Here is a 27,045-nt window from a genome sequence, read left to right on the forward strand (position 1 = left end):
ATATACAGCACAGGTGAAAAGGGGATAGTGTGGCGCAGTAGGACAGACAGGGAAAAATCCTTAAGTACCTGAATAAATTCATGTAAACCGTTCTGAGTTCCCCTGGGAGAAAATTGAATAAATAACCATGGAAAGAAACAAAGGCACTTACCACAAAAGTGAAAGTTTTGGGTGATATGGCCCTGTAGTCTGGGGAGCAATCCCTCACACACACTTCCACATGCAGCTCATGGGTCCTCACCCCGCTAGCATCCCCGATCTCACAAACGATTCTATAAAAATCAAAGTAAAAGACGGTGTGAGACTGGCCACTCCAACAAGGTTCCTGCCATGGAAGGCCCACCTGTACTGTAGAGTATGAAAAAAAAAAATCTGTTCTCTTATGCACACAAATTGCAAGCATTCCTCATGACAAACTCTTCATTCCAACAATGATTTGTTTTTAAACTATAAAATCATAACTGCAATTTTCTGGCAGATCCTCGAGTCTTCTGGAACGTGGAAGTTCTTGCTGGATTTCTTACCATGCTAAAGCATCAGAGACCGCATGCACACTTGTGAGAAGGAGATTCATATCAGGATTCACAACTGCAGAGTAAGAAGTTGCCCGCTATAAAGAAATAGAAGGGATATTTCCAGGGCCATACGGATCTTCTAGTGAGGATATCAAGATTACCACTCCAGCACCCAGTTTAGGAGGCTGCAGAGGAGGTATGCCCCAGTCCCGCCCCCAATCTGCCAAAGTGTTGGGTTTTGAAAAGCCATCCGGATCCCTGGACATGTCCGTGGAAATCCAGATGTCTGGTAACCCTAGCATTGGTTACTTGCAAAACTGGACCTGCCTGAAGGTACAATAACTGCAAATTCTACTTTGCATTCCAAGTTTATTGATATACCATCCATCAAAACATATCTAGACGGTTTTCAGTCAATAAAATACATTTAAAAACAGATATTAAAAAGGGAATCAAAAAAAGTTCAGGAAGTCTGCAGAAAAAGTGTGATTTAACTGCAACATTCTTTCATAGCACAAAGTCCAAGTGTCCAAGGTCCCAAGTGAATTAAAATCAATAATGCCGACCACTGCATGTCATCCTTTAAAAGGAGTGGAATACGGTGTGTAACTTACAGGCTTAAAATAGACTTGCTTTTCTGAAGTGGGCTGTGAACATGTGAGGCTCTCTCTAGGTATTATGTACGCTGTTTTAGATTCTTTCATTTGTAATTTTTCAGCTTGTATTTTGTATTTCTTATCTTTTCATTAATTTTTTTTTTCAGGGCTGCATTTTGATTAAAATTTGTAATGTTATATATGACTCCTTTTACGAAACGGCAGCAGAGGTTTCTACTGTGGGTCAGCGAGTTAAATGCTCTGATGCTCATCATAGCGTCGGAGCATTTACCTTGCCGGCCCGCAGTAAAAACCTCTACTGTTATTTAGTAAAAACCCAGCGTTAGTTATTTATTTTCCCACTGCAACTCCTTGTGATTCTGGGCAATGAAGGATTAAGTGACTGTGAGTCTGGTGTAAGCATTTGCGTCTAAACCAGGGGTGTCAAACTCAATCACAGAACGGGCCGAAATCTAAACACAGGCTAAGTCGAGAGCCAAATACGATCATGTTATTCCTCTTCTCCGCAAAGCTCATTGGCTGCCCGTCACCCACCGTTCTACCTATAAAATATTACTTCTTGCCTTCAAAACAAAAAACACGCGTCAACCAGTCTTCATTGATAAACTTTTAATTCCATATGCATCTAGCAGGACTCTCCGATCTAATAATTAAAAACCTACTCACCATTCCTCCAATAAGAGAACTTTTCTATGACACTACACGCAAATCCATAGCCTCTGTCACAGCTCCCACACTGTGGAATGCTGTTCCCACTGATCTTCGTCTAGAAAACTCTTTAGATAAATTCAGTTCCTCATCAGAGACGCCTTTACCTTGTAAATACTACTGTCTTTGAAATTCGACCATCCTTTACAGAAATCTTAAGGCAACCAAAACGCTTTTTTAGAAGCGACCTCCCCAGCCTAATTGTACTTCCCTCTCCCATTTCCCCTTTTTTATTTTCATTTTCATCTCAATGTATTTTTTAATCTCTCCTTCCCATCCTCTCCTAATGTATCATGTACGTTCATGCGTAAATGTTTCCCCCCCCTTTTTTTTTTTTTTGTTTAGATAGTTTTACAATATATTATTATAAACTGTTTAGATACTTATATGATAAACGGTATATCAAAAATAAAGAAACTTGAAACTAGATCCTTCCTTGCCCTGAGACACCTGTGGCGCGGTCCTTCTGCCTGCAAATGGATACTGAGGCAGCATGAGGAGGAGCTGGGACCGGGCACTTAGATGCGACAGTGTCACCGAGGGACAGACAATTTGGACCCTGGGCCTTTTGTTTGACATATGTGGTCTAAACCAGTGCTCTTCAACCTTTTGATACCTATGGACCGACGGAGATAAAATAATTATTTTGTGGACTGGCACTGGTCTGCGGACCGGCAGTTGAAAAACACTGGGCTAAGTCGTGCCCATCTCCACCCCAGACCCTGCCCCCATAATAGTATTAATTGTAACACAATTTTTTCCATTCATTTCCAGTCGCCTCGGAGAACCCAGGAAGACGCCGAGTCCTCCGAGGTCCCGGCTTTATAAGCTCCGCCCAGCCGTTAGCCCCGCGCCTCGCCTATCAGGAGGCAGCCCAGCGGCGGGAAAACTCGCCTACCACTAAGCTGCCCCCCTGCTCACCTAAACCCGCCCACTCGCGCAGAGCGCTCGTCTCAATGGGAGGCAACGCGGGCCCTCCATCCTCGCGTTACAGCCGCCCATCGAGACGAGGGCTCTCGGGCTCTCCTTAATTGTAACACCATTTTTTCCATTCATTTTTCATATTTATATACACACACACACACAATATAATCGTATTAACAACACATAATGGTTAACCACAAAATTAATATACACAAAGCACACTGTATGCTTCTCAACATTCATTCCTACCAGAAAACAGATAACCCCATGCAAATGCAGGACCAAAACCTCAAAGGACTGATATTTACAAATAAACCCAAAGATGCAAGACTCTGCAAGCAGTACAACCCCAGAGGAAAAGAAACAAATGCATTTCTTCCTGAACAAACAGCAGATGTTGTCTCTCTCCCTCCATGCTGTGCCTTGCCTTCTGGCCGGTCTATGGTGCGATCAACGTGGTGTCTTGGGGCCAGCTCCCTGAGTGCTGCATTGCACAAAACTGTGGGCAGCGGCTCCTGGTGAGCGTCCCGCACCTCATCTGGAAGCCTTCCCTCTGACATTGTGATGTAAGAGAGAAGGCTTCCGGTTCAGGCGCAGGACGCATATAGGAGCCTTTTCCCAGTCAGGGAGCCGGCCCGAAGATGCTGCTTTGATCACACTGTGGACTGACGGCTGAAGAACACTGTCTTCTGCCCGATGGACACGCTGGCCCAGTGGACCGGCTGAAAATTTCTACGGACTGGCACCGGTCCACAAACCAGCGGTTGAAGAACACTGGTCTAAACCATACATGCGCAAATGCTCAGTTACATTAGTATTCTAGAAAGGAAAGTAAAGAGGGTACCTACTTCCCTTTTTGGGATCGGCTCCTAATAGGTGTCACCTAGGGACACTTTTAAAGAATTAAACTTCATACCCTGTTCACCTTGAGCTCAGGTTTTGAAACGTGAGTAATTAAAACCATTGAACTCAGGTTTTGAAAGGTGAGTAATTAAAGCATTATAGAATTTGTAAACTAGAACTTTATCAGGACAAATCCCAGAATTCACTAGGACAGCAGATACAGAACAGAGTATGAGCAGAGGATGCCATGCTGCTTCGCAAAAAGTGTGGAGTAGACTTTGCTGTACCCTCTGCAGTAAAAGGTGTAGGAAAATTTTTTAGAAAGTCACTCACTGCTCGGCGCTGATATATTCCCGCTCAATGGGGATGCAAAGGACCCTCCCAACCCGGACCCCAAAGCGGATGTCCTCAAACTTCAGTCCAAGATTTTCTCCAGCAATAGTCAGTCGGGTCCCACCTTGCCGAGGGCCAGTTTCAGGCGACAACTGCAAAAGAAGAAAACAAATTGTGAACAGCGTTGACGAATTAGGCAAAAAGAAGTCCCTATATCATAGCTGCGTGATGACCCACAGGTTAGCTGCAGACCCAAAGGTCCAAGTCAAAAGAACAACTCTCTGGGGACAAATATCACTCTATAGAGTGCTCAGTGATTTTACGGTCATATCAAATTAATGTGCTAGCTGTAATCGCCACTTTTTTTTGTTTTTTTTTACAGCAGGCTGCTGCAGAGGGGAAGTGGAATGTGGTGCTCATGATGTGTTCTGTGCTTTTGCTCCCATCAGACATTGACATAACATCCAATGACACATTATAACTAAAATTTATAGTCCCTTCTGACTGAAAATAATTCTACTCAAAATCAAAAGGAAACTGCAGCTAAATTAAGCAAATCTGACCAGATATTCCTTTATATATTTTATTTATGTATTTATTTAATTATTCAAAATTTACTGTACAGCACAGTTACTTACCATAACAGGTGTTATCCAGGGACAGCAGGTAGATATTCTCACAAATGGGTGACATCACCGACGGAGCCCCGGTACAGACCACTTTAAGTCTTTAGAAAGTTTGCGATAGCCCGAACCGCACATGTGCGAGTGCCTTCCCACCTGATGTAGGGCGCCCGGTCACTCAGTTAAGATAAGCCAGCTAAGAAGCCAACCCAGGGAGGAGGGTGGGATGTGGGAATATCTGCCTGTGTCCTTGAATAACACCTGTTACGGTAAGTAACTGTGCTTTATCCCAGGACAAGTAAGCAGCGTATTCTCACGAATGGGTGACCTCCAAGCTAACAGAGATGGGATGGTGGGAGTGTCGGCCTAAGAAAATACATGTTGTAAATACAGATTGGCCGAAGTGTCCATCCCGTCTGGAGAAAGTAGTGAGAAGTGAAAGTATGAACTGAGGATGAGGTGGCAGCTTTACAGATTTCCTCAAAGGACATAGATCTAAGGAAAGCTACAGAAGCTGCCATAGCTCTAACTTTGTGGGCTGTGACACAACTCTCCAGTGCCAGTCCAGTCTGAGCATAGCAGAACGAGATGCAGGCAGCCAGCCAGTTGGAAATCATTCTCTTGGATACAGGATGCCCCGACTTGTTTGGATCAAAAGAGATGAAATGTTGGGGAGATGTTCGTTGTGGCTTTGACCGGTCAATATAGTAGGCCAAAGCCCGCTTACAGTCCAAAGTATGTAAAGCAGTTTCTCCAGCATGAGAATAAGGTTTAGGAAAAAAACACTGGTAGAACAATTGACTGAGATGAAAGTCAAGTGACAATTTTTGGAAGAAACTTTGGATGTGTACGCAGAACCACCTTGTCATGATGAAAAACTGAAAGGTGGATCTGCTACTAATGCTTGTAACTCACTGATCCTTCTGGCAGAGGTGAGAGCGATAAGGAAAACCACTTTCCAGGTAAGAAACTTGAGATGAGCTGTGACCACTGGTTCAAATGGTGGTTTCATCAAGTTGGAAAGTACCACATTAAGATCCCAGAAGACAGGTGGAAGCTTGAGAGGTGGTTTAACATTGAAAAGTCCCTTCATGAATCCGGAAACCAAAGGATGAGCAGTGAGAGGTTTTCCCTCGACTGGCATGCGAAAAGCTGTAATAGCACTGAGATGGACTCTGATAGATGTAGACTTGAGACCAGAGCCAGACAGATGAAGACGATAATCCAACACCAGTTCCACTGCCAAGGATGTTGAAGAAGACACCAGGAAGAAAACCGAGTCCACTTTTGTTGGTGACATTCCTGAGTGGCTGGTTTCCTGGATGCATCTAGAATCTGATGAACAGGCTGATGTTGGCTCACCCTCCATAGTGACTCCTTTGAGTTTTTTAACGTTCACTTTTGAAGAGATGAGCAACGAGTGCAAGCTTCAGCCCTGTGCTCCAGCCCCAGACACTGGAGACACCAGCGGTGCAGGTCTGTGATGGAAATAGAGCGAGCACAGCGACCACACTTTTTAAAGCCCGTTTGAGGTTGGGACATTGAGGGAAAAACCACCTTAGCTGAGGAAGCAGAACAGCCCCGCCGAGCCAAATCCATGTGAGAGAAAAAGTTAAAAAAAATTATTAAAAAAAAAAAAAAAATAGAAACAAAGTAAGAAAAACCAATAATGACTAAAAAGTCAAAAAAGAAAACCGCAAGAGTGGGAAGGCAGCGAAAAATACCAACAGATGTTGATGAACGACTCCTTACGCAGAAACGAAGAAACTGAGGGATCGCGCGCCCTACGTCGGGTGGGAAGGCACTCGCGCATGCGCGGTTTGGGCTATCGCAAACTTTCTAAAGACTTAAAGTGGCGATGCACTTTTAAAGTGGTCCATAGTGGGGCTCCGTCGGTGACATCACCCATCTGTGAGAATATGCTGCCTGCTTGTCCCGGGATAATGGTAGGACTTTCAAATGGCGCTAAGAGGTTTACAGACGAAAGTACAAAATTAGAAGAAAAAATACTGTACTGGATACAGTGATGTAGTACGGGCATGGGCCCATCCCCACTCCTCTCCTTGCGCGTGCATCCCTTGCCTTCCCCTGTACCTTTTTCTCTTTCCTGGCGCAAAGTTGCTGCCCATGTCGACATTGGTGCTCTCTCTGATGTCACTTCCAGGACCCGTGCCCGTTCTGCGCCACTGTATCCAGTACAGTATTTTTTTTAAAAGGTACAGAAAGGGAAGGGGGCGGAGAAAAGAACAGGGGAGGGCTGCCACCACTCTGGGCGCCACTCCCCCATTTCTACGCCGACTGACTGTATATATAATATAGGAATCATTACAGATTGGACACACATAACCTTTCAATCCATAACCCTACTCCCCACTGCCATCCAACCCAGCCAACAGATTAACCATTCCCCTTAACTATATACATGACATCCTGTTTGTCTGTCTTGTCTGTTTAGATTGTAAGCTCTTTGGAGTAGGGACTGTCTTCTTCTTTGTGACTCTGTACGTCTAGTAACGCTATAGAAATAATTCACAGTAGTAGCGTGAAGAGTTTCAGTCTTTGGGAAGCAGAGCTGAGCTTGTGATGTCATAATGCCTCATTCCACCAATAAGAGTCAACCTCCTCAGTGATGTCACAATGGCTTGATTGTCCTGTACTCCCCACTGCCCTCCAACCCAGCCAACAGATTAACCATTCCCCCTAACTATATCCATGACATCCTGTTTGTTTAGATTGCAAGCTCTTTGGAGCAGGGACTGTCTTCTCTGTGACTCTACGGCGCTGCGTACGTCCTGTAGCACTATTAATAATGTACTGTAAAACACTCAATACGCACCTTCCAAAAAATAATCTATTCTTTTAAAATTCTAGCAGCAGGCAGTAATTGCACTCCCTAGCTTTTATTGTCTCAGGGGCATCCTCCTTCTGATTCCACCTCCAGAAGGCAAAAAAACCCCCAAAGACTACAGATGTAGACAAAGTGATGTTCAGCAACACACCTCTGTTTTCTCCTTGGACACAGACGCTGCTGCTTCCAAGGGGCCGATGGAGTCTGATGAGATTCATTTAGCAAAATTACTTCCAATAAAGCGGACAGGTGTGGCGTGACAAAAAGCAGTATTATGACTGATGAGCAGTGTGGAGGGAGCCCGGCTACACCAATAACGAGGTAATTAGGCCAATTTTACAGCAGATTTCATTGCCTCGAATGCGGCCCGTCAGTCGTCACACACCTGCAGTCACTAAATTGAATTAATGTGTCCTGGTGCCGTGCTGAAGAGTCTGCTGCTCAGAATTTGGGAGCCGACGTACCTTCTCCATGTTGAGGAAGGCCTAGCTTTAACGTCTGTGTCCGATTCCTTCCTGTTTTCGAGAAGTTGAGTTACCTTTTCAATACACTGAAATTAAGGGACGTCGGCAGATGAGGCAAAGATCTGGCCTGGACCTAAATCTGGGTTCCAACCTCTATTCTGTAGTTCTACCAGTGCTTCTCATGTTTTGTGGAAAGCTACAGAATCGCTTTTGGTACCACGCCTGTTGTATGACTCTGCCATATCACATCAAGTGTCAGGATTTCTTCTCACTGCAGAAAAACACTGACTAAGGCAAGTCATTCCCTGCTCTCTCCAGAAGATAGGGGAGAGAGACTTGGAGAAGGGCTCGTAGAGAAGACACCCTCTCTAGGCTTTAACATATGGATCTGGAATGGCCAAGTTGTTGTCCCCTCACACCCTCTCTAACCCATCACCCACCCCATGATTACAAAACCCCCTCGCTATTCTCATGCACTTATATCATCAGCAATAATGTTATTAATAAATAAAACACAGACACTTTATTGATGACAATAATCGGGCCGCAGTTTTGTTTATTGGGACTACCAATAAGCAATGAACAATTGCTTCACCCCGAGCTACAAGACATTGCACTTTTACAAAACTCACAATTGTATTCCCATATCAGCAAGAGCCTGGGGGGTGGCATGGATCTCCATGCCCCTCTTCCGTGCCACGGGCCTCTAGACATATTCGCTCACTCGAGCTCCCTTCCCCTTAACCGCTCATCCCCAGATGAGCCTAGGGGTGTAGGCATGGACCGCCATGCCCCTCCCCTTACAGGTTCACCTGACCCGCGGCCTCACCACTCAACTGAGCTGACTGCCAAATCCCCGCTCATCTTCCGATGAGCTCTTGGGCTCTTCTATATGAACAGGTGCCAACTAGACATTTTAGGGCCAGGAGGAGCATCCTGACCTGGAAAAAGTCCATGAAATGCTCCCAACAGGAATACAAACCCTGGGGTACAGCGTACCCTGGCATTTGAGGCCCCCTAGCTATCCAAATCTTTCCTCTACTCCACAGTAGGTGAGATCTGGAAGCAGTGATGCTGGCGTGATTTCCTGATCTTTGCAGGCTTAGAATATCACAACAGATCAATTCTCCATCCAAATAAATCAAATTTTAAGCAAACTTTATTATATCAACTACAACACACAAAAATAATGTAAGAATCACAATCCGCCACGGCCATATTGTTTCTCAGCAAGAGCTATACAACCACTTAAAAGGCATTATATACCCCTGATGCATCCCATGGTACAGCGAAATATGGCCATGCAGGTTATGATTTTTAAAAAGTTGTTCTATATGTTGATGTAACAAAGTTTATCTAAAATTTGCTTTATTTGCTTGGACAGCTGATCTGTTGCAATATTCCGTGTTTTAGTTGCACGGATCCTGGCCTCGCTTGTTCATTAACCAGTTAGTCCCGAATTGGCAATCTAACCAGCCAGCTCGTTAAATCGCCTTAAATGTTGAAACCATTGACTTTAATAAGATGATAAGAACAGAGCAGAAGGGTATTTGGAATAGAGCATTTGGAACGACGGGCCAGTTAATCATGGCCAGTGCTAGGAAAAGCAGAAATCTCGGTAGTACATGGATTCACAAGAAAGCTCTGACAGCATCCCATGTTCCTGGATGATAAAGTGTCTTGAAATATATAAAAGAAACTGAGTTACATCAAGTTTACCACAAAAATGTGACAAACCACACTCCATTTGAAGTATAAAAATGGACAGTTCGTCATTTCTAACACCAAGATTCAACGAGAAATCTTTCAGGGAGACTGTCACCATTCTTGTTTTCTATACATTTACTCTACTGACTACTCTTAGTGTTAATCTTGAAGAAAGTAACGGCTTGTAGAGGACCTGAAAATCTATAGTTCCAATGGCTACCAATTAGCAGAAGAACTCATGTAAAGGAAGAGTTGTCTAGATCAGTGGTTCCCAACCCTGTCCTGGAGGACCACCAGGCCAGTCGGGTTTTTGGGATAGCCCTAATGAATATGCATGGGGCAGATTTGCATGTCTGTCACCTCAGTTATATGCAAATCTCTCTCATACATATTCATTAGGGCTATCCCAAAAACCCGACTGGCCTGATGGTCCTCCAGGACAGGGTTGGGAGCCACTGGTCTAGATGACATCAGGAAGTCTTTTAGCCTGGACAATTTTGTTCATTTACTTAATTCATTTATTGGGATTTATTAACTGCCTGTATGAAGCGATTCACCCAAGCAAGTGTACAGCAACATAAGACTTACCATTTTGTTAACGTTATAACAATAATAAAATGAAAAAATATAAGCACAAATGCAATCAATGAGGTAAACTTGGAAAAAGAAAAATTGAAAACTGGCAATAGGATTAACATGACACAGTATCGGAAATAAACACATTTAGCAGCATAAACATATACGTTTAAAATGTGGTAAGGCAACCTTCCTTAAAGGAACAGGAAAACATCTCTCTGACTCATGACAGTTTAAAGGAACTTGAATTAGAAGGTATATATAAATAGCTAGGAGTAGAGGAACATCCACAATCCAGAACAAATTATTGAGAGAAAAGATCATGAAATAATACTCCAGGAGATTAAATTAAATATTGAACAGAGCATTAATATCACAAAACGAGACACAAACTACTGGTCAGTTGGCAATTCTCATACTTTTCTACAGCTTTGAAGTTGTTAGACTGACCTCTTAAAGACCTTGAAAAATTGAATGTATGAACAAGAAACCTCCTCCATGCCCACAAGCTCATGGATAAGAATCAGTGTATGCTGAAAATATACATTCCTTGAGCTGAATGAGGAATGGGCCTCATGGAGAGAGATTATATATAAAGATCTACTTAAAAGCTTCAATGAATCCAAATATCTAAAAGGTACTGAAGTAAACACCCAAAATTCAAGTCTATCATTAAACTCGCACAAGCATTCTGACAAGTAGAAGGCATAACTGACAGCACAATAGTACACGAAGGGAAGAAATTAGCTGAATTTGTGAAACAAGTGAAACCAGAAATACAGCAGAAAGCCTGTCAATCCCCATTGCTTTCTATGGCAACCTATTAGAATTGCAGAATATTAATCACTAGTCCATTTCAAAAGCCCTACCTTCAAATAGTGGCACATGACAATCCTGGAATACAGAGACAGAGAAAAATACCTGAATAAAATGGCAAAAGAGGTCACCAAAAGTGCTTTTAAGAAAAAAAAAAAAAATCACATGTGCAAACAGTGGACATTCTCGCCACCCCATGCCTCATGCAAAAGGTCATGGATTTGATATGCCGTCTTTCTGCGGGTACAATCAAAGCAATTTACTTGCGCTAAATGTTCCTAGTGGGTTCACACTCCACATGTATGCACCCACCAATCACCCCATCTACATATCTCCTTTCTGCCCCAAATGGTAGGCAGATAGTGGTTAGCCGAAGTAATGGGTCATTCTCTATTTTAAGCCTCACCACCTGCTGTGGAAGAGAATTCCAGGCATCTACCTACCACTCCTTCTATGAGAAAATCTCTCCTGATGTTTTAACTTCTCTCCTTGCTGCTTCATTTCATGTTCTAGAACCTCTTTGTTTTGGGGAAAGATTCCTTTGCTCCTTACTATCTTCTAAGAATTTAAGGGGGTCAACATTTAAGGCAATTTAAACAGCCAGAAAAGGCTCCTGGCCAGTTAAATTGCCCATTCAGGGCTAACCACTCATTTTCAGCAGCACTTAGCGTTGAACTGAAAACCGGCTGTTTGGTTATGTTCAGCATTGGCCAGGTCCAAAGGTCATGGATTTTGATAGACCAGCTTTCTGAAATACAAGAAAAGCAGTTTATAATTGTTATACACGGGTGGCCCTCTACATCCACAAAGAGGAATTTTCTAGACCCCTTGCTCCTAAATTGAACCCAGCTTGCAATCTGATGAGATGGAAGCCAAACTTTCCTGTTAGTTGTAGAGCAGGAGTCCCCTCTCCAAACTGGAAGGAACCATGAAAAGTCTGTACATATAGAAGCCAGTCCTTTCTTTACATGGTAACCCTTAGCTGAATATCACACTTAAGCTTTGCTCCATGCCTAAATATGGCCCAACATAGAATTTCCAGGTGCATCACTGGTGGCGGTCCTATCTCCTCTCATCCAGAGTATATATATATTCAAGTCTTTTATACACAGCGCCTTAAGTTAGGCACCTAACTTAAGTGGCAAAGCCATTTAAAATCATTTTAAAACAAAAATGTAGATACCTACGAAATGGGCGCATACGTCATGCTTACTGTGTCAAAGTAGGCATGGTTAACGCCGGAAACGACCTTAGGCACATCCATAGACACGATTCACGTCAAACATAGATGCCATGGGCACCTCGGAAACCCTGGTCTACATTTCTGGCGCCTATGTTTGAGGTAGCCACGATTCTACAAACGGTACTGTTGCGTGATTGACACACAATCAGCGGCCATTTTTTAGGTGGCCACTGATACCGGCATCGTTTGTAGAATCCAGCCCAAGTCTGTTCTCATATGACTTCTGGTGCAGACCCCATACCTGCCATAGAAAGATGTAGTCCACCAATATAACATAACCTTCTAATTCTTCTATTTATCGCCCTCAGCCACCTACAGTAGATGTATCTAAAACCTTCTTTTTTACACCAAGTTTGGAGCCAGATGTTAACAGCTGGATGTGTGTTTTAGCTTCTCATCTCTCTTACTATGAGCAAGTATAACTTCTGAAAAAGCTACAGCATTGTCTAAGGCAGTGTCTCTCAATCTTTTTTAGCTCTGGCAAACTAAATGGAGCAAATGTTTTTCACGGCACATTATAATTGAAATTATAAAATTGCAAAAACCAACAAAAAATGAATTAAATGTGAAAGTTATTTATCTAAAGTTTTTTAAGCTAAGTATGGGTAATTGTAAGAACGGTGAAACTAAAGCAGTTAGAATAGAATTGCTAATCAATGCAATGGATCAGCTTGTTTTTGAGTTGCAAATTAACTCAAAACGCGGCTCGATGGTTGTCAAGCAAACACACATTTCATTATCCACCATCTGTAGTTGTTCTCTTTTTTTCAATTTAATTTCTTTCAGAGCTAAAAATCCTAGTTCACAAAGATAAGAAGATCCAAACGGTAACAAAGCCTTGATTGCTTTGTTGCTCAGGTTAGGATAGCAACTACATAAACAATAAAACTAAAATTACTTGATGTTAATTTTCAAGGATCAATCACGTCAATTAATGATGCTTGCCTGGACGGTTGTATCCTTATAACACTCATAACATTGGCAGACTCTTGCATACACAATTTACATGTCATCTATTCTTAGTGTCCAGGGTGGTCCACAGCCCTCTCCACTCCCCCTTCGAGACTGGTTTGCCATCCACCACCCTTTTCAAGGCCAACTTATAGGAAGGTAAGGATCACCAGAATGGGAATGCTTGGAACACAATAACTGAAAGGTCTTCCAGGTCTTAGCATAAGATGCAACCATCACAGACTTCTTAGCCCTAAGGAGGGTCATAACCACAACCTCTTCCCAATCAATGCCGTGCACTCAAGAGCCATGCCATAAGACCAAAGTGTTCCAGATTCTCCATTGGAACCGTGCCTTGACTGAGGAGCCCCTGATGAATAGGCATGGAACAGTTTCATGGATCTGCCTCTCTGAAGGTGCACCAGGTCTGAGTACCAAGGTCTTTGGGGCCAGTCTAGAACCACCAGGATCACCAGACCCTGATGGGCCTGCAGTCTTCTGTGCCTTTTTTGGGCACTATGAAGTATAAAGAGTATCTTACCTCCCCTCTTCAGAATTTGAGCTCTCTCCAAGTTTTCCGCAAACATCTGAAAACCTGGCTTTTCTCAAAAAATGTAAGTCTCCCTCCAACTTAGGAATCAAGGAAACTATTATATCTTGGCATCCCAAATCCTGTAAATTTTCTTCCCACTTCTACCTCTAAACCCTCTGTTGTAGTTCCTTCCTATTTCTCCTACTGTAAACCGCGTCGAGCTCTACGAACGTGGAGATGATGCGGTATACAAACCTAAGGATTAGATTAGATTAGATTAGTGTATACTTATGAAGGGGATTTTTAGAAATAAAGTAAAATTCTGGAATCTCTCGTGGCACACCCAGAATCTCTTTGGGGCACACCATTGTGCCATGGCACACAGTTTGAGAGACACTGAAGTGTCTTTGCACTGTAGAGATTGTATTTCTAGCCAGGCCATTTGTTCCCTGGTGGATTGCTATACTGGTTTCTTTTCTTTTCCCTGGTAGAAAGCATGCAGAAATACTTTGCATCAATTGTAAATTCTAAAATTGTTTTCCTTGAGACTTCAGGGTGTGCCCAGTGACACTGCACACCTACCTGCCTTCTGATGCCCTCGGGAGTCTGTTAGGGAACAGAACACGAACAAGAGCCCTCTCTGTCTCAGGCTCTGACCCCCTGGGGAACATTTCATCTCAACTGCCTTTTGAAGCAGGCAAAGTGAAAATATCTCCTTAGCCTATTAGTTTGTAAATGAAAAGCTGTTTATATAAACATAAAATCTATTTCTTAACCGCATTACCTTTGAATTCTATACGGTTTACAAAGATTAACCAAAAATACTACAAATAATGAATAAAGAAAATAAGAGCCCAGAAATTTTGAGAACAAGTTTTCAATGGTTTGCCTGCCTCTGCTTCAAAACCATAACAGATTCATCCCCAATCTACCTGTCGCACCATTTTGAATTTCCAGGCACCACTTGCACACGTAATACCTATCTGTTTGCCTTCCCCTCCCTGAAGGGCTGTATCTACAAGAGATTCCTTGATAGATCACTGTCATTCCAAGTAGGCAAATGGAATAAATGTCTAACCACCCTCATTTCAAATTCACCCTCCCACCAATCCTTCAGGAAATCAATTAAAACCTATCTCTTTGATAAATTTCTCCGACTCCTTCCTGCCTCATTGTATCTCTGAAATGCTTCCGGATATACCTAACTGCTCTCGGCTTACTAATGTAATTTGAAAGTTTTTTCTGTATCATCGCTGTCTGTGTACAGTCTCTTCCTCTGTAAACTGCTCTGAACTGTTTGTGGTATTGCGGTATACAAAATAAAGTTATTATTATTATTAAAAATAAGAAGCTGAAGAAAGTAAGAAAGATTTGAAATCCTTATTCCATATTGCAGCCTGATAGGAAAGCATGTGATCATGATATCTTTTAAGTTTACAACCCTTCACAGTAGGGAACGTCAATAAGGCTTTAGAGCTTCGAGTGTGTTTTTGAATGGAAAAACAGAATAAATCAATCATATAAGACGGGGCTTCACCCACTACTACTCGATAATAGATGCAACCCAACTTGAAAATGACTAGCGCCTCAACCAGCAGCCAGTGCAGTTCTCGATAGAAGCGAGTAACATGATCAAACCTTTTAAAATTGTGCTCTGTCAAAGTTAATATTTACTAGGTGCTACATTTCTCAATACTGCTTCAAATTGATCTCTTTAGGAGTTCATTTCATAATGAAGGAGAATCCAGACAGTGAAAATATGTCCTGATTTTAATCTGGGAAAATCATAACACTGTACACACTGTTCCTTCCACTTTACCTCTAACCTCAGCAACCACACTGAATCAGCAAGACATCCAAGGTCCTTGGCCTTATACTTGAGTCCACACTATCATATGAATCTCAAGTATCCAACTTAAGGAAGAAAGTCTTCTACAATATGGAAAGATAAGACTTATCCAACCCTTTTTTCAAGAGCACCACTTTGCTCTACTAACGCAAATACTCATACTGTCCCAGCTGGATTACTGCAACTCCCTCTATATGGGCCTAAACTCTCCTCTCCTGAGCAAACTACAGATGATACAAAACACGGCGATCAGACTGATATTCAAACTAAAAAAAAGTTGACTCCGTCTCACCTTACTATAAGAACTTACACTGGCTTCTCGTCAAAACTCGTATTGCCTTCAAGCTATCATGTATAATGTTCCAAATTCTATATGCAAAGAAACGCAGAGCCGCTCAAACTTTTTTGTATATTCCTGGTCAACATCAACCAGGAAACTACAGTCACTTCAACTACTCTTTCCAGCTCCCAAAGAGGTTAAACACAAAGGCACATTCGACTCGCTCTTCATTTATCTTGGCACCAAGACCTGGAATAACCTGCCGACATCAGGATGGAAACATTCTACAACAGATTAAAATTATCTTCTTTAAAAGCATACACATACGACTCAAAACACCCAATTATCACTAAATCCCAAACCTAACTCAAGTGTTATACCAGTACTCGGTCCTCCTCAAACTGCTATAACATAATGTTACTGTTGCCAGAAGTTCATGAAGCCGGCCCTCGGAGCATCCCCTTGTGACCAACAAGCTATTGACTCTTGAGAAAGGCATTTCTTGCCGAAACACTGGCAGTGTCGAGTCTAGCACCATTGTATTATTAATAAAGTCCTGATCTGTTGAACTATATCATGGTTGATGAGCGACTTCTGGTTTTGGATGACATAATGTTGTACACACATCTGTAATATCTTATATTGTAAATCGCTTTAAACCTATTTAGGCACAGTACAGCTCAGGAATACTGGATTAGATTAGATTAGATTAGAACATCTGAAATGAACTGAAGCAGGCCAATATGCAGTGCTACTTAGCCAGTGGCATAGCAAGGGTGGGAGGCGTCCACGGTGGTGGCACTCCCCGTGCCCTCCTCTCTGATCCCTGCTCCTTCTGCACCAATCCCCCCCTTCCACATTCACGCCATCCCTTCCCACCCACGTACCTCTCCAGCGCGAGCAGCTTCTCCGCCTGCTGCTCTTGCTGGCTTTCCTTCTGATGTCACTTCCTGGCCCCATGACCTGGAAGTGATTTCAAAGGGAACCAGGCTGGCACAAGAAACAGACTAGAGTAGTTGCTCGAACTGGCAAAGATTTTAAAGAGGTATGGGAGGACGGAGAAGGGAGGACACGAGCAATAGGTAGTGGGGGGTGGGGGTGGCAGAGAGGTGCCAGCACCTCCGCTGAGATGCAACAATGTATCCTTCCTCTACAATGAGATGTAACTTTTTCCCCTATGATGGTGCATGGGCTTCTTATCTTATAAATCGCCTAGAACCTGTACCGGATAAGTGCGATTAAGAAATCCTGATTAGATTAGATGAGATGAGATGAGATTAATGTGAGGGGAATGAGAAATCAGAAGTATGCAATAACAGAATATCGTCCATATAATAATATGTAGAGATACCAGCATCCTAAATGGTTGTAGTAAGTGGCCTCAGAAAGATTTTAAATACAAAGGTGACAAGGTTAGATTCTGGGGAGGTGAAACAGTATAATGAAAATTAGCCACAAACAAGAGCATCTATTATACCAACGGAACAGAACCGTGGTCTCGTTTACAATGGATTGTATATCGATGGAAGGACTCTCCGAGGTAAGATTCCTAGGGGTGAGATCAGCCTCAGTGCTGGATTTAGAAACCCAGGTAAAGGGTTTGCTGAGGAATTAATTTTTCCATTTGCTCGTGTTGTGTAGGCTGAAGCATGTTCTTTCAGCCAGTAAGTTTCGATCAGTCCTTCAAGCCCTGTGTATGTACCGAATTATTGTAATACCATCTAGGTAGGATTTCCAATTAGGATTTTGAAATCAATACAATTAGAACAGAATGCAGCGGCTAGGTTAATTACAGGCTGCTCAATGAGAGAACATATTAGCTTGTCCTTAATAGGATTGCACTGGTTACCTGTAAGTCTCAGTATTCATTTTAAGAAGCATAAAGCTTCAAATTGCCCAGGAGCTCTGTGTGAGAAATGGAACATTCACATTTCCTGGGGTAATTTAAATGCACAGCGCATATGAGGAGCCAATTAGGCAGCCAGGCAAAATAAGCCTTCTTTTGAATTTTTGAGGTAGTGTTAAAACAACGCAGGGGTTAGTGCCTCCCCTCGCGGGTGGGAATCCAGGGGCAAACTGATGAGATAGCCGACACTCGTGCACGCCATGGAGCAAGGGCAAAAGCTAGAATGGGGATTTTTTCCAAATATGTCTGCATTCCCAATGTAAAATGGGAACTGCATATACAATTATTAGTGTGGTCCCCCCTCCCCTCCCCTCCCCGATCACACCATCCAGAACTCTGCATCCTGGTCATGTACATGCGAAGCTTTATGAAATCTCCAGTTCTGCAACTTTACAAACTATATAACAGCCATACTGGGGCAGACCAGTGGTCCATCCAGCCCAGTTTCCTGTTTCCAACAGTGGCCAATCCGGTGTCAGGTCAAAAGCGCGCCGGGACAAAGGCGTGAGCAGACAAAAGAGCGCAGCGTGGAGGTGCGTGCCGAAGAAAAAGACTGTTTTTAGGGGCTACGATGGGGGGTGTGGGGGGGGACCCCCCACTTTACTTTATACAGATCGGGGGGCGTTGTGGGGGGTTTGGGGGGTTGTAACCCCCACATTTTACTGAAAACTTAACTTTTTCCCTGTTTTTAGCAAAACTTTGGTGTGGTTTCTGCAGTTTTATGAACACAGGTTTCTCTAGCTCTGTCAAACCAGTGCAGCACACGTGCATCTCAATAGGAAGCCTGACTTTTTGACCTGTCCTACGTCTGTATGTATATATGGAGCAGGCGCAGCAGATCCAAGCCTGGCATACGGCATTCCTTTTTTCAGACATTTAATGCACGATCTGAGCGGGCAAGATTGAACTTAACAACTTTCCAGGACTTGAGGAACACTTCAGTCAACTGTTTGAGGGTCACAACAGGACACTTTGTGGACCTGCAGGTTGAAGACCACAGGCTTAGGTGACATTTTCAGTTGCACTCTCCAGTTAGCCCCAAGCACACAATTTAAACAGCCAGAAGCCATTTCTGGCCATTTAAATCACTTTGATTGTAAACCACTCTTAAACCATATTTATAGGGTGATATATAAAGTACCTGAATAGAATACTGACTCCTATGTGTTTATATGCCAGAGGTAGGGTTACCAGATTTTACTATGGTAAAATCCAGGCCCATGACCCCACCCCCAGGTCCATCCTGTTCTGCCCAAGTCACGTCCCATTCCCTCCTCCCCCGGCAACCTCGTGCTTGGAGCCACGTCAGGAGGGCATCTGCGAATGCGCAGATTTGATGCAATGATGTCATATGCATGCACACATGCATGTGACATCACCGCGTTGCACCCGCGAAAATGCCCTCCCGATGTGGTCCCAAGTTGGAAGCTTTTCAAAACCCGGACAAAGTGCTGGGCTTTGAAAAACCATCCGGACGCCCGGAAAGTCCTCAAAAAAAGAGTAAATCCAGACGTCTGATAACCCTAGCCTGAGGCAGCATAGAAAATACGACGTATTGAAATATCTTTAATTTGGAGTAAAATTTAGACCAGGAGAAGGTACAGTTCACAGTCAAAATGTTTTCCGTTCTCCTCGTGGCTTGTGGTAGTATTTTTAAAATATGTTGGGGGTTGGAAGAAAGGGAGTTGGTTAGCTGGATGTAGTAGTCTTGATCACTCTCTCCTCAAAAATGGATTTCCTGTCCTATTAACCCTCTTTCTTCCTCCCCTCTTAAAGTCAATCAATTTGTACCTTTGCTTAATCTTTGTAAACCGCATAGAACTTCACGGTATTGCGGTATATAAGCTGTTATTATTATTAGTCTTGTTTGACCAGTGTAAAACAATAGCTAAAGCGCAATACAAACATGTTTTGGGGTTTTTTTTCACTTCAAACCACCACCTTTTCTCCCTCTTTAACCTCACAATCAAAGACCTCTTCCTGGTCTGTTTACTGAGAGTAAAGTCACTAACATGTAAGAAGCCCATGATTGCAACTGAAATCGTCTTTGTTCCATGTCGGTGCAGTTGAAAGAAAGCCTACCTCTGCTGCTCCCCAGATGAGGGATTTGGGTTTGTGGGTGGGGGGCCTCCCCGTACCTTGGTAATCTTGGGCTCCGTGCACCGGCTGTTGCCGCTGCTGGCGTGCATCCAGCTGGTCTCGTGCACAGGGCAGTGCTGGCGCAGGGAGCAGCGCTTCTCACCGACACACCAGCCACACTCAAATCGAGGATCTGCCTTCAAGCACAGCCCGCAGCTCTCACGCAGTGCGGGGCATTTGTACAGGTGAGCTGGAATGAAAAGGCAAGACCAACCGTTACAAAAGCAACCTGACCACTCAACTGTGAAATTGCCTTCCGCTGCCCCTAACTTATGTGCTCCCTCGGAGATCGCAGACCACTTTTTGAAGCTACTTTCACTGAACTCTCTGCGCTTTCCCCAACTCCTTTCCCCTTTTAACCCTGGAAATCTCAGGACCAACCCCTGACCCCCATCTCTACTGTGTCCTTAATCCACTACCCCAGTCCTGGGCTCTCACTGCACCACTCTGCATATTCCCCAGACCCTACCATCATATGACCACTGCATTACCTAAGTCCGGAACTTTCTGTCACATCCCCTCTCCTCACTGCCAGGTACAGATTATACGCAAACCTTATCGGGATACCCCTGTTTTATTTCATTTAAATCTCACCGCATAGCATTCTGTGCCAGCTATGAAAAGAGACTGTGAGATATTAAGAAGAAGAATACAGACGTACATATATTTTTCAATTTCTGTGTTATAACTCAATCCTCTCTGACAACCAGCACAAACTCCTGCACTAATTTAATTTGGCAGAGCAACTATTTCAAGTCACCTATTTTAAACTGAAATGCACTGACTGACATGAACCTAATTAATGAATTAATTAAAGGAAAAGCTATACAGTGTGAGATAAAGGAACTTTCCTATATACACAGAGAGACAGACAGTCCGGGAATGAAACAAGAAGACGACCCTGTCTGCAGACAGACAGACCTGGCATGAGACAGGAAGAAAATGCTGTATGCAGACAGACAGACCTGGCATGAGACAGGAAGAAAATGCTGTATGCAGACAGACAGACCTGGCATGAGACAGGAAGAAAATGCTGTATGCAGATAGACAGACCCGGCATGAGACAGGAAAGATCCTATCTGCAGACAGACAGATAGACAGACCCGGCATGAGACAGGAAAGATCCTATCTGCAGACAGACAGACCCGACATGAGACAGGAAGAAAATGCTGTATGCAGACAGACAGACCTGGCATGAGACAGGAAGAAAATGCTGTATGCAGACAGACAGACCTGGCATGAGACAGGAAGAAAATGCTGTATGCAGACAGACAGACCTGGCATGAGACAGGAAGAAAATGCTGTATGCAGACAGACAGACCCGGCATGAGACAGGAAGAAGACCCTGTATGCAGACAGACAGACCCAGCATGAGACAGGAAAGATCCTATCTGCAGACAGACAGATAGACAGACCTGGCATGAGAAAGGAAAGATCGTATCTGCAGACAGACAGACCCGACATGAGACAGGAAAGATTCTATCTGCAGACAGACAGATAGACAGACCTGGCATGAGACAGGAAGAAGACCCTGTATGCAGACAGACAGACCCGGCATGAGACAGGAAAGATCCTATCTGCAGACAGACAGATAGACAGACCTGGCATGAGACAGGAAGAAGACCCTGTATGCAGACAGACAGACCCGGCATGAGACAGGAAAGATCCTATCTGCAGACAGACAGATAGACAGACCTGGCATGAGAAAGGAAAGATCGTATCTGCAGACAGACAGACCCGACATGAGACAGGAAAGATTCTATCTGCAGACAGACAGATAGACAGACCTGGCATGAGACAGGAAGAAGACCCTGTATGCAGACAGACAGACAGACCCGGCATGAGACAGGAAAAAGTCCCTGTATGCAGACAGACAGACCCGGCATGAGACAGGAAAAGGTCCCTATCTGTAACCTGTTCTGAGCTCATTGGGGAGAATGGAATAGAAAACAAATTAAATAAAGAGGTCCCTTTCTGCAGACAGACAGATATATCGTGAAATAAGACCCCCATCTGCATAATGTTAAGTTAAATATACTATAATCTGTCTGAAAGCATTTATCTTCCATATAATTCTGATAGCTACGTTCACATGATGGAAACCCAGAAGTTTCAGCTCCTCTACCTTGAATATTCTGAGGGTTGTCGATGACAAAGTTCCCATTCCATACAACCGACAGGTTCACAGGAAGATCACTGATGTCATTTCCTTCGTAGGAATACTGGAGAAAAAAACAGAAACAAGAACAGTGGCCGGTTAGACCCAGATTCGTGTGGGGAAAGCAAGAAGAGGGATCAGACAGACACTGCAATATAATTCACACCTTCATGTGGAAAAACTGGGGGGGCGGGGTGAGTGAGAAATGCCAAAGTATAAGTACATGGTAAATGTCAGCGACCTGTAGAGTCCACCCAGTCGGGGTTGAATTTGTTTGCTCTTCTTCATGACTAACAGTTTCCATAACACTCCATTTTACCAGGGTCACTGTTGGAGGCAGGATGATAGGCTTGATGGATCTTTGGTCTATCCCAATAGGGCAACTCTTAGATTCTTATGATATTCAGTGGCTAGCCGGCTAAGACCACCATTTTGGGTGGCTTTATTTGGCTGCTAGCCACTGAATATTAGCAGAGACTGGCTATATCACGCAATATAGCCGGTCACCAGCCAATCCGTTCAGCCAGATATTCAGTGAGAGATAGGTGGCTATCTCCCACTGAACATCGGACAGTCTGCTATGTGTTATTTATAAATTAATCTCTTAATATTGCGGAACTTTCCTGAGCTCACTTTCTCCTGGTCCAAGACAATTTTCAATATATCCCAAATCCTTAATCCTCTCCCTTCACAGCTTTGAATCCAGTTCATTAGAAAGCTAAGTTGACGCCAAGAGGTTACCAGCCTATTGCACATACCCCGACTGGAGAAAGTGAAGATCTGGTGGGCATGGGTTCCCCATCATGAATTTCTGGTCTGCCGACACCATTCACAGTATGTCAGTTTCCTCACTAATAATGCTCTACATAACATCATATTATATACTCAGTTTCTACACTTCACCTACGGCCTGGCTGCCCTGGGTAGGCCTGCTCTTGTTAGCAGAAGCTAAGCAGGCTCAGGCCTGGCTAGTACCTGGGTGGAGGACCACTGGGGAATACCAGGTGCTGTAGGCAGCAGCAACACAATGGAGCTACACACTGTGCAGGAGAACGCAATGGCAAACCACTCCTGTACTAAGAACTTAAGAATAGCCAATGGTCCGTCTAGCCCAGTAGTCCGTTCCCCATGGTGGCCAATGCAGGACACTAGTACCTGGCCAAAACCCAAAGAGTAGCAACATTCCATAATCTCAAAGAGTAACAAAAGATTCTAGAACCCAAAGAGGATCAAGATTCCATGCAGAATCTCAAAGAATAGCAAGATTCCGGAACCTCAAACAGTAGCAACGTTCCATGCTACCGATCCAGGACAAGAAGTGGCTTCCCCCGTGTCCTTCTCAATAACAGACTATGGACTTTTCCTCCTGGAAATTGTCCAAACCTTTCTTAAAACCAGCTACGCTATCCGCTCTTACCACAACCTCTGGCAAAGCCTTGAAACATCACAGGGAGGATTCCTCATGGTGCCTGGTGGTTGACTCAAAGGCATACACACACAGTTTTACTTGTTTCACTACCAGACCTCCAAAACTGGATCATGCTTATCCCATTTCTAGTGTTCAATCTGCTACTTTCATTGACTGTGCTTATGTTTATATTAGGTCATTTTACTAATGGTGGGCTGTACACCGTCTTGGTTGAATCCCAACAAAAAGGTGGCTAATCAATTAACTGATTGTTAAACTCGTGCTTCCTACCCTATGAGTCAGACTGGACAGAAGAGCAGCTATTTAACCCTAAAAATACCTAATTTCTGTCTCCCTACACCAGACCCATCTGTGGGCTACATTCCAGTATGGGGGCCGCACATTTTGGATTAGTCAATGGAACCCATTAATTTGCAAAAGGAAAAAAAAAAAAAACCAACCCAAACCCAGAGCAGCAAGATTTAGCCATGACGAGCGATGTGAAAGCGTAAGTGAAAATGGCATTTTCAATTTGTACTCTGACATGTCTCATTTGGGGCTCTCGCATCTCCGGTACGCATCCCAGCCTGCAGCTGTCCTAAACATTTATTTTCATCTCCTCGCCTTGCTCCTCAGAAATGAGCCACACTGGGGGAGAAGCAGGCAGGTAACACTTTCCATCTCAGCCTAAGAGAGATGGACAGCTTACGCTGTGTGTGGCGAGTATGTGAGTGCACACACACACACGTGTATTATATGCACACATGTGTGTGCGTATACGCATATCTATCTGTATAAAGGCAGGCAGGTACACAGAAACACACAATACACACCACTGCAAACAGCGCACTTCCTTTCAAACCACTGTAAGGTATCGTTCTACCTTTCAGCTGATGAATACTGCTGCCAGATGACTTATATCAACAGCATCAAACGTCATTTCAAACAAAATGTCCTCTTTCATTTCATTTTGAAAATGAAATGCAGAATAACATTGTTTTGTTCATTTTTGTTTCATTTTCAAGAAGATCGCTTACCAGCCCTATTTCAAAGTCGCCTGTATGACTCTAAAACAAAATGGTCACAGCCTCACAGCTACAAGACACTATTGTCAAACAGAGACCCAAGGAAGTCTAGGAAAAGCAGCGTAGAATCTGTTTTGTTACTTGGGATCTAGCTAGGTGCTTGGGACCTGGGTTGGCCACTGTTGGAGGCAGGTGCTGGGCTTGGCGGACCTTCAGTCTGTCCCAGTACAGCAGTTCTTATGTGAGCTTATAGTTCCTTCCCCAACTTTTTTTGTTTTTATTGTAACCTCCCCTTTCTTTATCCTTCTTGTACCCATTTTTGTTTGTATGTTGGTTGAATTTTTTGTTTTTGTTTATTGCCTTCTTTGTCATGTCTTTGAAATTTTTCTTTTAATTTTCTTTTAATAATATATTATTGTAAACCGCTAAGACTAACTGTGGTTGTATTTGTGGCACAGTGTTCCCCTGCGAATTCACGGTTCGCAAATCGTGGACTCAGTCATTTGCTGACTCCTCTTTTGGTCAGAAAATACAGGGAATGACCGAGTCCACAAATTAGCCTTCTGCATAGCCGATTCCTCCTCCTCTTCCTCTCCCCCACCCCCCCCCTCCCCCCGGTCAGCCAATCACCACCACCTACCTCCCTCCCTTGGGCTTTCTGCTATTTTTCCCATCCCACCCTCGTGGTTTCATTTTACTCTAGCGTAGGATCTGTCAAATTCCAAATGACGCCATTTTCTACTATTGTCAATCTGCTTTTGCCTTTTGATTTTCAGGCTCTTGCACAGCGTCAGTCGTTCCTGAAGAAGGGGGAGTGCTCCCCCAAAACGGAGTCCCGTTGGACGGTTGGTGACTTACTGACTGCTTATCAGAGAAGCTAAGTATCTTCTTTTGACTTCAATAGATTGAATTTGGACACTTGGTTCTTTTGCCCCCCTGGTTCAGGGGAAGAGACTGCTTGCAGTGCACGTTTTGACTTGTTTGCACTATAGCACTTTTGAGTTATTTAGCACTAAATTCACAGAGAGCCCTAGGATGTTTCACAGTTGACACCTTCTAGGTGCGAACCAGTGGCAGCCGTTTCCTCCGGAGGTCGGAGGTTGGTTGTGTGACTGAGGGCTCTCTTTATAAATTATTCTTTAGTTTCAAGATTATTTCAAGCGAGTAATTCTTTTACTCCAATCGTTCGTGCGGGCAGTCTCTTCCCCTGAACACAGCTTTTTCCTTCTCGGGGCTAGGGAGATTTGTTTTTTCAATATTTTGTTAGCTCCCTATTTTTCAGGTTGTTTTTTGATTCAGAAATTCCAAATGAGGCAGAAGAAATCCAAAAAGATAAGAATTGCCGTACTGGGACAGACTGAAGGTCCATCAAGCCCAGCATTGTTTCCAACAGTGGCCATCCCAGGTCCCAAACACCTGGCAGAAACCCAAAGAGCAACAACATTCCAGAGCTGAGATTGTGATGTCATATTGCCTCATTCCACCAATGCCTAAGAGCCAAACTCATCAGTGATGTCACAATGGCTTGATTGTCAAGTTTCAATTTGGTGTAACACACTTGAGTTCCTCCTCCCCGCCCCAATCTCTACCAAGTCGAAAATCAATTAGAGATAATCAGTTACAAATTAAGCACCCTACTGAAAGGGTTCCCAGGTATATTGCATCATTGTGTCATGGGCAGATCACATTTTTTTGAATTCCATCACCGTTTTCCTCTCCACCACTTCCGTCATGAGGGCATTCCAGGCATCTACCACCCTTTTCGTGAAAAAGAATTTCCGAACATTACTCCACATAATAGGGATACATTTTTTTTTGACCATTAATGTTTCTTTGACGGTGAATTTTAATTGGATTTATTTTCAGGAGGGTTAAATGTAGAGTTTTTTCATTGCAAGAATAAATACAGTCACTGGGCTTTACACTAACCATCACTCAGGTCAGCCAATGGTATCCTTGCCACCATCTGGAATAGCAGCAGACTGAATCCAGACGTGTGCACCCATCTGCTCAGCTCAAACTGATCTACTCTGGGAGTATCACAAGAACGAACAGCAAGAGTGAGGAGTTGGCCAGAACAGGAAATGGACCTCTGTTCCAGCCAAGGAACAGCATTTCCTGCAAGAGCAGAGATAAGGGCTGACAATCGCCTGCTTGTGTGAGATGGTCATTTAGCTGGCAGGCTGGCAGATCTGATAAGGGGAGTTATACTGAAGCACGGTAAATTATTAAAACCCCTTGTCCAGGATGTTCTTACATGAGCTTCTGACGGCTTCAGGAGCTCCAGGGAAACAAATGTCTCTTCATGTGATAACAGAGCTCATAACTCTCAAAGACAATTTGCTTTGCTCAGTGTTTGCCAATCCTTCTCGCCAAACTAGAAAAATTCATTGTTTCTACTGTGAACTTTCTGCTTTGCTCCAGGACAAAGAATGACCAAAGCCCTAGATGCAAAGTGAAACAAAAGGCCTTTCCCTGCCAACACTGTTCAGTGTTTCTGTGTTACAGCTTTCTAGCTGAACTAGATTTGTTCATAATATAGTTTTCTCTGCTCCCCTATGGCAATCTCATTTATTTATT

At 43.6% G+C, this 27,045-nt stretch overlaps 1 protein-coding gene across 4 annotated transcripts in view; it reads right to left on the reverse strand.

The window, feature by feature from the left end:
* The window catches only part of PLXNA1 (plexin A1), a 529,295-nt gene that overhangs the window by 82,690 nt on the left and 419,560 nt on the right, over positions 1-27,045 (reverse strand). For all 4 annotated transcript variants that reach the window (XM_033926178.1, XM_033926177.1, XM_033926179.1 and 1 more), the window contains 4 exons: positions 22,000-22,096; positions 19,874-20,064; positions 3,941-4,092; positions 152-272 (listed from right to left, as the gene is read on the reverse strand). In XM_033926178.1, the coding sequence (XP_033782069.1) occupies positions 152-272; positions 3,941-4,092; positions 19,874-20,064; positions 22,000-22,096 (561 nt within the window). The remainder of the gene's footprint in view (positions 1-151; positions 273-3,940; positions 4,093-19,873; positions 20,065-21,999; positions 22,097-27,045) is intronic.

This window comes from Geotrypetes seraphini, chromosome 17, assembly GCF_902459505.1.
Source record: "Geotrypetes seraphini chromosome 17, aGeoSer1.1, whole genome shotgun sequence".
In the NCBI taxonomy this organism is placed as follows: domain Eukaryota; kingdom Metazoa; phylum Chordata; class Amphibia; order Gymnophiona; family Dermophiidae; genus Geotrypetes; species Geotrypetes seraphini.